A 14,790-nucleotide genomic window follows, 5' to 3' on the forward strand; every position below is an offset into this window, starting at 1 on the left:
TTACATTTTGCAGTCCCGGTCTGTATTTTCAATTTCCCCCGATTTCTGAATGGTTTTAAAGTCAATAATGGATAAATAAGATAAGATACCCATCGAATTTACTTAGAAGTTGTTAAAAGTAAAAGTTTCATAAAAAAGCAGAAATAATGTTTCAAAATTTCTGTAAAAATCATCCTACCCAGGAAATTATTCATGGTCCGGCACTGGTACCAAATCAGCTGATATATAACCTTCGATTTGAAAAGTGTCTTTCGTTTTGGTCCCAAACGCTCCCTCTATGTTATTCTTACTCTGAGTTACAAGGATAGATTTTCTCATTTGAAACAGTTCAATTTTTCTGACAAACTCTGCATTATTATGAGACTATCAATAACGAATCGTTAAATACAGAACAGAATTTCACTAGACTAGCTTAAGATGATTAAGTTTAAGTAGGTAATTGAGCAAAGAGCATTAAATGTGTAATTTTTCTGCCTCAGTCTTCTGTTTGTTGAATTCCCTTAAACGAAAGGAAGTTCCTAGAACAGAAAAAAAAAAACAATGTTTCAATAGATTACAACTGTCATCTCTCTGCTTGATATCTTGTGTGCATTCATCTCCATGAGGACTGGTTACACAATGTTTCAATAGATTACAACTGTCATCTCTCTGCTTGATATCTTGTGTGCATTCATCTCCATGAGGACTGGTTACCAATGTTTCAATAGATTACAACTGTCATCTCTCTGCTTGATATCTTGTGTGCATTCATCTCCATGAGGACTGGTTACACATGAGTAGCTATCAGTGGCATTTCTAAGGACTGTTTACACATAAGTAGCTATCAGTGGCATTTCTAAGGACTGGTTACACATAAGTAGCTATCAGTGGTATTTCTAAGGACTGGTTACACATGAGTAGCTATCAGTGGCATTTCTAAGGACTGGTTACACATGAGTAGCTATCAGTGCCCACCATAATAGGTAGAACACCCTACCCAACCCATAATATTACCAGTTTATCAAACGGTATACAAGGAAATGAAATATATCAACATTATCAACTATTTCAAGTCTGGGAAATTTCAAATTTATGTATTACCATAACGAAAAATTAAAACTGAACAGATATCATTTCTGATTTTAATAGACAATTTTATTGAGGACAGTGACAAAGGGCGTCGTATTTGGCCTTTTCTGTTTTTCTTCTAAATTGCCGGGTTTTACCTGATGAGGTGATACATAATATCCAAAGTTGGTTAGGACCAGCTACATGAAAGTTAACCAATTATGCTACCTACTATGATGTATTTCACTCGGAAAAGATCAGAACTTACCCAATGATGTTATTATTTAATTTTTCACTCGGAATTGATCGGAACTTACCAAAACTTACCCAATGATGTTACTATGGCATTTTTCACTCGGAAATTATCGAAACTTACCAAATCTTACTCAATAATGTTACTATGGTATTTTTAACTCGGGAATGACCCGAACTTACTAAAACTTACATAATGATGTTATTATGGTATTTTTTTCACTCGGAAACGACTCGAACTTACTAAAACTTACCCAAATATATTACTATGGTGTTTTTCACTCAGAAATAACCCAAACTCACCAAACCTTACCAAATGATGTTACTATGCCTATTGTCTTTGTACTTTGTTGCGCTACGCTCATAATTAAGTCATATTATGCTAAGTTTCTGCAAAAAGTTATGAGATCCCCCCGAAAAATACCACTTCGTGGCATAAAAAAGACCCCGCCAAGTCGTTCCTCCCAAAATAAATCAAGTGCCACAAAAAATAAACAACCTCATACGTCATATTATGGTAAGTTTCTGCAAAAAGTTATAGGATCGCCCTAAAAAATACCACTTCGTGGCATAAAAAAAGACCCCGCCAAGTCGTTCCTCCGAAAATAAATCAAGTGCCCACAAAAAATAAACAAAACTCCATCCCACCCCAAAAATGTTTAGAAATCAATTTTGTACCCCGTCTTTTATTCACTTCATAATTTGTGTCCTCCTACTTCACGTAGTACCTACCTTTCTTTCCCCTCATTGCACACCTCTTTCTCTGATATTACTTCTGCTTCACTGCATTGGCGACGTGCCATCGATTTAATTTTAAAGCATTTTTAAACTTTTTTGGGGTGGGATGGAGTTTTGTTTATTTTTTGTGGGCACTTGATTTATTTTGGGATGAACGACTTGGCGGGGTCTTTTTTATGCCACGAAGTGGTATTTTCTGGGGTTTTATACACCTGTATGATCACTGGGTTTGTCCAGCATTAGGAATAGTATCTATAGTATTTTATATACCTGTATGATCACTGGGTTTGTCCAGCATTGCTCTAGTCTTGATTTTAAATCATTACATGAAAGTAAAATCGAAAAATCAAAACAAGAATAACAATAAACTGAATATTAAACAAATTAGGTAGGTACATAGGTACCGATTTTCTCTAATCACGATCGAATAAACTACGGGCTAAAAAATTCCCGGAGGAATGGGCCCAGCTTGTTTTCCTTTACTTTTGCTATTTCTTTATCTTATTTTTTCCTTTCTTTTTCCTGTTCCTTTTTTGTCTCCTGTCCTTTAGTCTTTTCCTTTTCGTATTCTATCTTCTATATTTAATAGATCAGTTGCGCTTACTTGGGTGATGTTTCAAAGTTACAGAGCAGGAAAAATGAGGACCAACGGAATTTTTCTTTTTCTTCTACGACTTCTAGATACCGAGATAAATCGATTTAAAAAAAATACCGGTAAATCATGAACTTTGACGTCACGGCATACGCTCCCGTAGGCGATGACATCATAATTCATGACTTCCGCTTCGTTTGTTTGTGCGCAAGCGTTTCTGCGCATTTTGACGTGAAATCTGACGTCACAACTCTTTGAACTTTTTCATTAGAACGGAAAATAAAAATTGAATTTTCGACCTTTTACAGTTATTTTTTTGGAGTTTTGACCTCGGATTTGGATTTTTCCCAACTTTTTACACAGGAATTGAACATTTATTTATAATTTTTACCCATTTGCAACTGCTCCATTGATTTATTGTTTCAGGTGTGAGTCTCTGCTCAACGAGTTCCTGTGCAACATCAAGCAAGACAACTCCCAAGTTGACTTCAACAGTATGATCAACATACTCATTGTTCATTCCCAAACTAGTGAGGAGCTGCTGCAATTCACTGCCATCACTTGGATTAAGGAATTCGTGCAGGTGTCCGGCCCTGAAATGTTGTCCTCCATTTCAGGCATTCTGATGTCCATTTTGCCGTGCCTGAGTTATGAGAATGACCAGTATAAGAGTATCCTTGAGTGAATAGGTAGAATAGAATATAAATCAAATCAAATCATGAATCTTTGTGGTAAAGCAGAGAGCTTTTTCACAACTTTGTGGGTATCATAGGTAGAATAGAATATAAATCAAATCAAATCATGAATCTTTGTGGTAAAGCAGAGAGCTTTTTCACAACTTTGTGGGTATCGTGAATAGAAGAGAATATAAATCAAATCATGAATCTTTGTGGTAAAGCAGAGAACTTTTTCACAACTATGTGGGTATCACAGTATTACATGTCTTTCGTTTACTCAATCATCATATTTATTATCGCTCGTCTCTTTGACTTGTAATGTCGCCACTGGTCGCTACTCGATTAAAGTACACTGGTCACCACTCAATTAAAGTAGCTACTCACTTGTCCTCACGAGGCTGAGTGCACCCCGAACTCCAAGCACAGAGCCGAAAAAAACCTCGGCATTGTACTATAATGCTCAAAAGAAATCTGGCAACACTGGACTTATTTCTTATTTCATTTATTTCACAATCAAAATCAAAACTCTGCTGATGTGCTGATGCTGACCCCCGTATGTATGAAATCTTAAGATAAACTTAAGTTTAACTTGAAATGAAAATCTTGCCAAATTTCATGAAATCTAGCCAGTTCAGGACATCATCTTCAGACCAAGATAGATGTTGACTCTATCGCAGCAGGAGTATAAGTGAGGAAAATTTTATGATATCGATGAGGTTCTGGTATATGCATAGGGTATTATTCATGTCGGATTTTCCTCACTTCTACAGCTTCTACTCCTGCTGCGATAGAGTCAACATCTATCTTGGTCTGAAGTTGTCTTGAGTGACATCGAAAGCTCACCAATTGAAAAAACTTTTAATCGTAATTGTCTTGATAAAAATATTATATTCTTATTTTTATCTGAATTATTTTTATAAATATTTCACGATTATCAAAAAACAATTTAATTTTACTATTATTATTATTACGTTAGGTAAGTTTTGATTTGTTGTCAAAGAATTCTCGGTGAATATCTCACCTTGGGTGGTCGCCAGCCACATCCAGGTAATGGCAAACCATCACCTCCTATAGGACAAGGTGCATCCAAACCGGGCACTCCTTGATCTCCTTTGTCACCTTTATCTCCTTTCCTGCCCTTCTTACCAATTGGACCCTGTAATCAGATATTGCATTTTACTGTCATTCATTAAAATAAATAAAAATAGCCTATATTAAGGATTTCTTTACGAAAATACAATAATGTTTAAATATTAAATAAACTAGTTAAATAGAAATTTAGAAATTCTGAAACACTTTTTTTTCCATCTGTTATTCCTTTTCAGCCTTTTTTTTCTGTGGAGGATGTTTGCATGGTTACATTATTCTAACTATAAATTTAAGAGCATCCCAACAACAAGATACATTCATTAGAGCACATAAATTACGGTTTGCTTGCAAGCTATTATGAATAAACCCAGACCATTGCATTCCAGTCCCACACATTGCTATTAGTAAAGGGTGTTTTTTTTATATATACCTATGTATATACAGGGTGTCCCAGAATTTATGCTTTAATTGATTTTCTCGGAGCCTGTTCGAAATTTCGAAAAACAAAAAAACCCGTAACGTGGATATCTCTCCTTCCCGTTACCCACATATATACAGGGTGTCCCAGAATTTATGCTTTAATTGATTTTCTCGGAGCCTGTTCGAAATTTCGAAAAACAAAAAAACCCGAAACTTTTTGATTTTTGAAGCGGACATTTTGGCAATATCGCGATGCGCGAAAAATTTCGCGAAGTCCGCGAATCGGGTACCAACTTTGGATTTTTAAATTAGAAGCCCTATTTTTTATTGCATATTCGTTTTCTACGTTAAATTTTAGGTATAATCGACTACTCACTCGAATTTTTGCGATTCGCGGTTTTCGCATGCACCACACCCATCACACACACACACACACACACACACACACACACACACACACACACACACACACACACACACACACAGCTCTATATTGTTCTTGACCTTTTTAGCGCCGGGAGGCCCGCGAACGTCAAGAGTTCGAAGCGCTGCTCGGCCTTAATTAATAACTAGAGGTTGACCCGTCCTTTGTACGGGACCATCACACACACATACGGTCGCGCTACGCGCTCCCTGATATGTCCCACAGTGCAGCATAATAGGCATAACTTTGAACCGCCGCCATTTTGAATCAGGATGGAATGTGACAATTTTAAGTAGCCTATGTCACCCGGAGTACTTTTCTTAACAACCACAAAAAATTCATCAAAATCGGCGAGCCGTTTTCTCGTGAAAAGAGGACAACCAAAGGTCTATTTAGCGTAACAGACAGACAGACAGAAATTTTTCTAATGTGATTTTTGGAATACTTAGAAATTTCACGATTCTAAGCAATGTAAAGACAAGTCTACAATTTTATTTATATAATTATATGTTAACACGAATGCCTATTCCCAAACATCTTTTGAATAGGTCAGGGAAAAGCAGACATTTTTAGGGGGAAGCTAAAATGAAACAAGACATACATACAGACAGAAATTTTTCTAATATGATTTTTGGAATCGGGGATGCATAAGGAGTAAGAATAACTAAAAAATTTGCAACTCAAAACGTTTGGTTGAGATAGGTGCTGCTGTTGGCAGTATTTTGACCACTTTTTGGCGGTTTTTGACCTTTTTTTGGCGGTTTTCAGCTATACCGACTAAACGGTTAGAGATATTGTAAAAGTTTGGCTATAAGAACAAGAACACCCAAAATAAGCATCATTCAATAGGATGAGAAAAGTCGTGTGATGTTCACACCAGATTTTTTTTCATTTGTTAGGTAGTAGGTAGTCTTCTTACCTTTGTTGGGCCTCCAGCTTCATAACAAGCAGAGTTCGAACACGAAGACTGTTTGGGAATTCCTTGATGAGAGAATGAATGCAAGAGGCAGCCACATCAAGTCTGTTACAATCCAGAGCTGCTACACTAACTTGCTCAAGCACTACAAAACCTAAAATAATACAAAGCTGGTATTATTATCAAATTATAAGCAAAGTCCCCCCCCCCCTCCTGATTTGCTCTTAAAACATTAGTAAACATTGTAATTATTTTCTGTAGAAAAAGTTCTAGTTGATTTGTTTGAAAAAGTTTTTTGTGGGTATTGAAAATATAATAAGTTAAAAGTAAGTATACCAAGCAGGTAGGTACTTAATTCGAAGAAAAAAATCCTAGCTGTTCAAAAGATAAAGGGGTAGGTCCGTAGGTACCTACCACATAACTTCTGGGATATATTATTGTTTTTTTTTCTCCTTCTTTTTTTTTCTTCTCTTTTTCAAGATGGCATTAACTTACGATCATCTCCCAGCTTGTGGATTTTAGATGCCAGAGAATTCTCCCATATTTCAATGACTTCAACACTTCTGCGCTGATTATTATCTCTCCAATCCTTGAGAATGTCTCTTGCTTCTGTGGGAGTAAATAAATTCCATTAATTGGAGAAATTATTACCTATTAGGATTATGATTATTATTTTAATAGGTACCTATCTAGAAAAGCCCAGATTTTGGGAAAATTTCCAAACTCCAAATTTCACATTAATAAAAATGTAAAGGTATTATGCAGTCAGTCATGCTTGGACCATCTGAAAGACCTATCTAAATCTAACACACACCAGAGTCTGAGCATGACTGAGGTGTGGTGGACCATCAGAACATGTGTGGTTAAAAATTTCAAGAGATCCGCTAGTAGGGTCTCCAGATCAAATTTTTAAAAAGTAGGACATTTGGTTCCAAAAACCCGGACATTCCATCGAAAACCCGGACATTTCCAGATTTCAAAATGTATAGTTTGCACCAGTGCCCAGGGTGCAGAGAACACTTCATTTGCCTTACTTAAGTTACACACGATCGTTCTCTAGCCAGCCTAGTTAGCTTAGTTGGTAGCGCGTCTGCCTTGTAAGCGCTAGGCCGCGGGTTCGATTCCCGCCCGGGTTTTGATAATTTGATAGTACACCGCGCGAAAATTATAAAAAAATATGAAATAGTTCTTAAAAATCGGAAAGTCGGTTATCGTTATCTCCTTATCACAATTTTATCAGTTCATTTCTTCATTTGTGAGCTCTCTCATGTCATGAAGTCAAGGAGAGAGCCTGTAGCCACGTAACAATATTTCCCATTAGCAGTTTGATCCATCAACAAGTTTTTATTTTATTTTATTACCTATCCTTAGATTTTATTTTCCTGTACAATTATACATAGGAAATGGAACTCAGCTTCTCCATCCAAACTTATGAATGGGGTAAGATTGGTTTGGATAGTAAAGTTGCACAGTTAGTGGAGGCAGCTGGTGGCACTGTAGATAAGGATAAGAACTATGCCGAACTTTGGCTTGGGACTCACCCATCTGGACCCTCCTCTATCTTAAGTCAGTGTTCTCGATCAGAAAACTTGGAATCATGGATTAAAAACAATCCCCATTGCCTTGGAACTGATGTAATCTCTCAATTTGGTGAGAAGTTACCATTCCTCTTGAAAGTGTTGTCTGTTGATAAAGCTCTCTCCATACAAATGCACCCATCTAAGGTAAGAAAAATAATGAAATTTGATACATTCCTCTACCCAAGTAGGTAGATTCCAGTTTGTTCACTTGTGTGCAAGCTAAGCTGTAGGTATTTTATTATTCCTTAGTGACACTATTCCCATTTTTCAGCTTCAATATCCTGGCTGCCAAATCATATTCTATGGTGATTACTTACAGAAACCCATGTAATAAAACATCTCCCTTAACATGTTAATATGTATTGCAGAGGTGAGAATGAAACTAAACTCTCAGTGAAACAATACATCGCGGAGGTGAGAATGAAACTAAACTCTCAGTGAAACAATACATCGCACAGGCACAGGTGAGAATCAATGAACTCTCAATGAAAAACCAAACTCTCAATGAAACAATAGGTAGGTACAACCCGCAACCTGTCGATGTCAGTGCGAGTAGTTTTGAATTCCAATAAATACCAAACTTGCGACTTTATTCTTACAGATGAATCGAGCAGATCAGAAGAAATGAATCTGTTTTCTCGTGTGTATAGTCGGTTCCCAGGGGATTGTGGTTGCTTCTGTGTGTTCTTGTTCAATTATGTCTGCTTGGAGGAAGGTCAGAGTATTTATATTGGTGCTAATGAACCACATGCTTATTTAAAAGGAGGTAATTATAAACCTGATCATTCAAATGAAATGAGGTATGTTTCATTTCTCTACGGCAAATGTATTGAATATTTAAATTTGAAAACATTTGTACAATGCCGAAAGCAAAAGCAGTACTTGAATTCTGTCGTAAGACTAGAATTTCGAAATTTACTTCTTCAAAGTAGGTATAAACCATAATTTTGTTTATGGAATAACTGATGAAAAAAGGGAAGGTCTGGAAACCCTATCCGCTAGGGACTGGATTTGTTTGGTTCACAGTTGTAGAGGATAGGGGTTTCAAAGAGAGAGAAAAATCTCTTTGTAAGAAAAATGAAAAGGAATCCAAAGGATACATATTATTAAATCCATCAAATCAAGATGGGGCGGGAATGCAGTCCAAATTTTGAGCGCCGCAGGCAAAATTTTTCAAAAAGTATCCTCCTAATTGTAGCTGAACACTAAAGGAGGTTAGATTTTTTACATTTAGGTAAGTTTCTATAAATCCCAAAAAGCTTCGCGGGCCACGAAAATGGTCCGGCGGGCCACTAGTTGGAAACCCCTGCACTATGTCTTTCCAAACCAATGTCAATTTTTGCCAGCCTATTTAGCTTGGTTGGTGGTGTGTCTGCCTTGTAAGTGCTAGGCCGCGGGTTTGATTCCCGCCCAGGGCGGATATTATCCTGATGGGATAATGTTCGTTCCCGGAACAGCTGGCTTTCCTCCTATCCTGTCTTCCTTCTCTCTTCAATTTCGGGACGATAAGACCTTACCAGTTACAGTTCCCTCTATCAAACCTCTTGAAAAAGAAAGAAAAAAAAAAAAAAATGTCAATTTCTTCATAACTTTTTTTAACTTTATTTTGAATCTAAACTTTTTTTTTAATTTTATGCTTTTTTTACATATACAGGGTGTGCCAGAAAAACAATAACAACAGCTCAGGGTAGGTAGATATCACCATTTCCAACAAGGTTCTGTGGGTCATTTTCCTAACTTTGGCTTCGTTTCTGAGAAAAGTCCAAAAAACCATATTAAAAAAAAAAAAAAAAAAAAAAAAAAACAACAGCCCTTCGGTAAGTTCAAACTGAAATCTACACATAATTTCCATTAAAATACCAAACTTTTTACCAGTGAAATTATCTCTTTGGTACCTTTCTCTTTTATTTATTTATTTTTTGAAATTTCCTTGAGCAGTGAGTATATATGGTGAAAAAACAATTTGGTAATTTATTTGTTCCATAATACAATTACAATTGCTTAGAACATTAAAACATATAAAAAAAAAGAAGCAGAATTTTCTTTTTATTTCAAAAGGAAATTTGACTTTTTATAGAATTTGCCAGCTTGCAACAGGGAAAATATCCCTCAAGTCTCAGATTCTCCTTTTGTATCATTAATCTCTCCGTAAATAGCAATTTCTCAGAAAATTCAAGATACATAATGGAATTAAAGAGGACAAAAAGGGGTACTTTTCTATCAGGGGAAATTCAATGGTTTTTATAGTTGGAAATTGAAGAAAAAGTGAATTTAAACATGGTAGTTCTTAAAGAGAGATAAATCTTTTTCTGAAGTAGTATTTCTTCTCCATACAACCCAATAGTTAAAAATAGGACCTTCTCAAAGTTACCAAGTCTTAGAAATTCAATGGTTTCTAGTTGGAAATTGAAGAAAAAGTGAATTTAAACATGGTAGTTCTTAGAGAGAGATAAATCTTTTTCTGAAGTAGTATTTCTTCTCCATACAACCCAATAGTTAAAAATAGGACCTTCTCAAAGTTACCAAGTCTTCAATCAAGTAATCCTGAATAATTCCGCCCCTGTTGAAAATCAGATCTGACCAAATGGGTTTTTCTGGTAACCCTTTAGGTCCTGCATCAACCCTCAAGCGTTGTACAGTCGTTCGCGGGACACCCTGAATAATGCCAGTTTGCCAGTTTTTACTTATTGGGGTGATACATAATATATTCTAGCCAGACACCTGTAAGCAGCCTATGACGTTTCGTTCTTACTTGAACAGGACATAGCTCTCAGGTGTAAGGTCCTGGCCAAGATTTCGGAAGTTGTATTTATACTTAGATGGAAATGTGAGGAAACAACCTGTGTGCATTCCGTTTCTGTGTAAGATTATGTTTTTCGTGTTTTGTGTGTTGTAGAGAGCGCCAAAATATCAAAAGTTGGTTAGGACCAGCTCAGTGGCGTAGCGTGCTCCAGACCTGACTGTAATACTGTAGGGTAACACTATCTAATATTTAAACAAGCTCAGCAACCATCTCAACCAAACGTTTTGTGTTGCATCCTTGTCACATTTGTGAACTACATACCAAATTTCAAGTCTCTAGCTTATACTGTTCTCAAGATATTGTTAAATTACACCAAAAGCCGCCAAAAAGCGGTAAAATGCCGCCAAGCGTTGCACCGGTCTTAACCAAAAGTTTCGTGTCTCATCCTTGTCACATTTGACAGCTCTACAGACCAAATTTCAAGTCTCTAGCTCTTACCGTTCTCGAGATATTTTGTTTACCGACAGACACACACACGGACCAATGGCTGAAACTTTGGATTTAGGCTCTAGGAACCTCAAAACGTGTTTTGGCACTAAAAACTGACCATCGAAATTTTGACCCGATTACATTACTTTCCTTCCTATAGGATAAGGAAAGTAAAAATTGATCATATCTCAGGATCGGTTTAGATTTTCGCAAAATCCTTTCTTATTGCACACCTAGACCATAAAAGGAATATTCCTACCAAATTTCAGCTTTCTAGGTGTTGTGGTTCTAGAGATAGAGCGATCAGTGTGTGAACTATGAAATGTGAAATGTGAAATGTGAATGAGTGAATGGATCTCGTTCTTATAATATAAGAATACAATATTTGTCCTATTTTTGAATGAGGACACCGAAAATACGTATACCTTACCTATAAATAGTAAATACCCATAGGTTATTATTTTTCTTATGTAACCCATATAATCACATAGAAATGGTGTATCAAAATGAGATACATAGGTAGATATTATGAAAATAAAATGTATCATTTGAGGTCTTTAGGTACAATACTGAAGATCCCCCATAAATACTTGAATATTCCCATGACCTACTTATGTGAATGATGAATACAGAGTTTTTCCCAATGCATTCTTTATGATTTGGAAATATTACTTTTTCTCCTCCTCCAACACCCTGTATATATAATACAGGTCACTGTTCATTTGTGACAGCTCCTTTTTGTAGCAAATTTTCATTGTTGTGGATTCTGAACTAGGTAGCACCAAACAACAGTTATAACACTCCTGTGTTTGTGTGAATAAGTGAACTTCATCCCTGTTTTTACTAAAGAATGTAGGGTAACTTACTATTCCAACTTGATTGTTTGGTGAGTTCCATTGATTTGATGAACGTAGAGGTATGTGCAGAAGATAGGTAACAAAATCTATGTTCCTAATTCCTATGTCTGACTGACTAGCTGATAGTTGACTGCTGACTACCCAGATGACCCAGATCCCAGCCCAGATTTCCTGTGCTTGATAAATATGATAATTGATAAAAATAAAAAGGAGTTGACATTTGACTGATTTGACAACTGACATAACGTATAGTATACGTTATGATCTCTTGATTGCCAGTTGCCAGATTGGTCATATAGGATTACCGTACAAACATAACGATTACCGTACGCCGTATTTTGATTTTTGATAATAGACAACCTCGATTTTCAAAAAGTCACCTATTTCTGTCGATTATTTGATAGAATGCTTCAAAAAATTACGAAATCAAAAAGAAAATAACTGATGAACTCCGCCCATTTCCTTCGATTCTTTTTATCCTATCCCACACGATAGTACTAGGAGTAGAGGAAGTAATTGTGCTGGCGAACGAAATCCATGATTCTTTTTTAGATTGGATTACAGTTCATACATGCAATATCATACCGATCTAATATGTATAGTTCATTATTTCGAGATTTCACTGTAACATATGTACGTACAGAAGGCACCTCCATAATTTGCATGATATTGTAAAATAATTTTACATGCTCTCTCCCCCCCCTCTCTCTCTCTCCCCCTCTTCCTCCCTCCCTTTCTCTCTCTCTTTCTCTCTCTCTTTTTCTCTCTCTCCCCCTCTTCCTTCCTCCCTCCCTTTCTCTCTCTCTCTCTTTATAATAATTAAAAATTAAAAGTTAATAAAAGACGAAAAGTTAAAAGGACAATATAACATTATAACTAGGTAATGATAGTAATAGGTAATGATGAAATTAATGATAGACAAAGTGATTGGGAAAAGGGAAAAGAGAGAAAGGTGAAGAAGAAGAAGAAGAAGAGGAGGGAGAAGGAGGAGAAGAAGAAGAAAAATAGAAAGTAAAAACAATGATGGGGAAGATAATGAAAACAGTCACTCACAAGGTTTTAAAGGCAAAGAAAGAGCGACATTGGAGGATGGAGTAGGGGATAGAGTTCCAGAGGGTAACAGAGGATATGAGGAAGGAATGAGGAGAAGAAGAAGAAGAAAAATAGAAAGTAAAAACAATGATGGGGAAGATAATGAAAACAGTCACTCACACAATCACACTGCACGGTTAAGGAACTTAGGAGGGGAAGATAGGGATTAGAGTCGGATGGTTTTATTGCCAACTGCCTCAGTCAATAAGGTTTTAAAGGCAAAGAAAGAGCGACATTGGAGGATGGAGTAGGGGATAGAGTTCCAGAGGGTAACAGAGGATAGAGGAAGGAATTGTGATATGCTTCCGTTCTGAATGCTGGTGGATCTAGGAACAGTTCATGGGTTTTTGTGAATCTTTCTCTTACATTAGAACGGAAGCGGTACTTTTCGAAGAGATATGGAGGTGGATTGAGTGGAGAGGATTTGTAGGTTTGGAAAAGAGTGAGAAGTTTTCTTCGTTCCTCCACTTTTAACAACTGAAGACGGTTATAATATGGAGTAATATGTTCCCGTCGCCTAACTTTGAATATGAAGCGGACACAAGCATTTTGTGCCAGCTGAATTCTATTTGATTCTTCCTGGGTGATTCCCAGGAGAAGAGGGGCACAGTATTCAAATAATGGCAGCACGTAAAATTTTGTGAGAAGTTTCTTTGTATTCAGTAAGAGATATGTTTTAAGACGACCTAACGTCCACAGTGCCCTGTAGACCTTTTTCCTATTATTGTTGACTGTCCAGCTCAAGGTATCATCAAAGTAGATGAAGAGATTCCTTGCCGATTTTACGAGTTCAATATCCTCTCGTAACCAATAAGACGTAACCTGGGGATTGGCACTAGTAGCCGCCACCGCCCTATCTAGGCCACATTGGAATTGCTCCATCGTGGCCCTTACCTCTTCCAGACGTGCCTGGTCCATGCTTCTCCGCTCACTCTGTACACGATCACTGACCTACGCCGCATTCTCTCCAATACTGAAGAGAGAGCTTTACATGTGACAGAGCACTACAAAGTGCATAAATACCTACACAGATATATTAATATTATCGAGGCCTATGATTTCAATTATAATTGAATTTAAAGTAAATTAAAAATTAGTTTTTAAAAACTGTAATAAATTGATTAGTATGTCGTTTATTGAGAAACTGAAACCACTATAAAAAAGTTCCACTATAAAATGAGATCAGAAAATTAAGGCCAAGTCTGCACTCCCAATTTTTCGTGTCTGCTGAAAATGCTGGATCTCAATTCCTTCAACCTTCTCTCAACTTCAACTTGGCAATGTTTTCCTTTTATAGTATGTAAATAATAGGTACCCCATTTAGGTATTTCTTTGAGAAGGAAAAATATTGCCAAGTTGAAATTGAGAGAAGGTTGAAGGAATTGAGATCCAGCATTTTCAGCAGACACGAAAAATTTTTGGTGTAGTTTTAACCATTATGTTATCAAATGGGATAGTGGTCTCCAGATTTTTCTTTTGGATACCAATTGTCGGCTTCATGTTGGAGTTCTCATACTTTCGTACATAGAGTGGATTGAGAGTTCGCATGATGTTTGGGTGGTTTTCGATTGACAGGGTTTTCGCAATGTAGTTGGATGATAGTATTTTCCTTCTAATATCCAAGTTTGGTTCGCCCGTCTCTGCCTCCAGGCTAACAACTGGGCTACTTCTGAAAGCACCAGTTGCCAGTCTGAGACAGAGGTTTTGTACGGGGTTAAGTATCTGGAGGGAGTTAGATGAAGCAGAGTTATATACTGGGCATCCGTAATCGAGTTTTGAACGGATTAATGACTTGTAGATTCTGATGAGCATTTTTCTATCGGCGGCCCACGCTTTCTGTTCTTATTTAGTCCGAATCGTTTAACAATGTCTTT

The 14,790-nt window shown here is 36.7% G+C and overlaps 1 protein-coding gene across 1 annotated transcript in view; it reads right to left on the bottom strand.

The window, feature by feature from the left end:
* LOC103509838 (ER membrane protein complex subunit 2-like) overlaps positions 1–12,060 on the bottom strand; it is a 33,237-nt gene extending 21,177 nt beyond the window's left edge. Inside the window, exons 1-3 of the mRNA XM_008474471.3 lie at positions 11,834–12,060; positions 6,651–6,764; positions 6,159–6,309 (exon numbers count right to left, since the gene is read on the bottom strand). Of these exons, the coding sequence (XP_008472693.1) occupies positions 6,159–6,309; positions 6,651–6,764; positions 11,834–11,864 (296 nt within the window). The 5' untranslated portion in view covers positions 11,865–12,060. The remainder of the gene's footprint in view (positions 1–6,158; positions 6,310–6,650; positions 6,765–11,833) is intronic.
* Between the last annotated feature and the right edge of the window lie 2,730 nt (positions 12,061–14,790).

This window comes from Diaphorina citri, unplaced genomic scaffold (genome assembly GCF_000475195.1).
Source record: "Diaphorina citri unplaced genomic scaffold, Diaci psyllid genome assembly version 1.1 scaffold534, whole genome shotgun sequence".
Classification (NCBI taxonomy): domain Eukaryota; kingdom Metazoa; phylum Arthropoda; class Insecta; order Hemiptera; family Psyllidae; genus Diaphorina; species Diaphorina citri.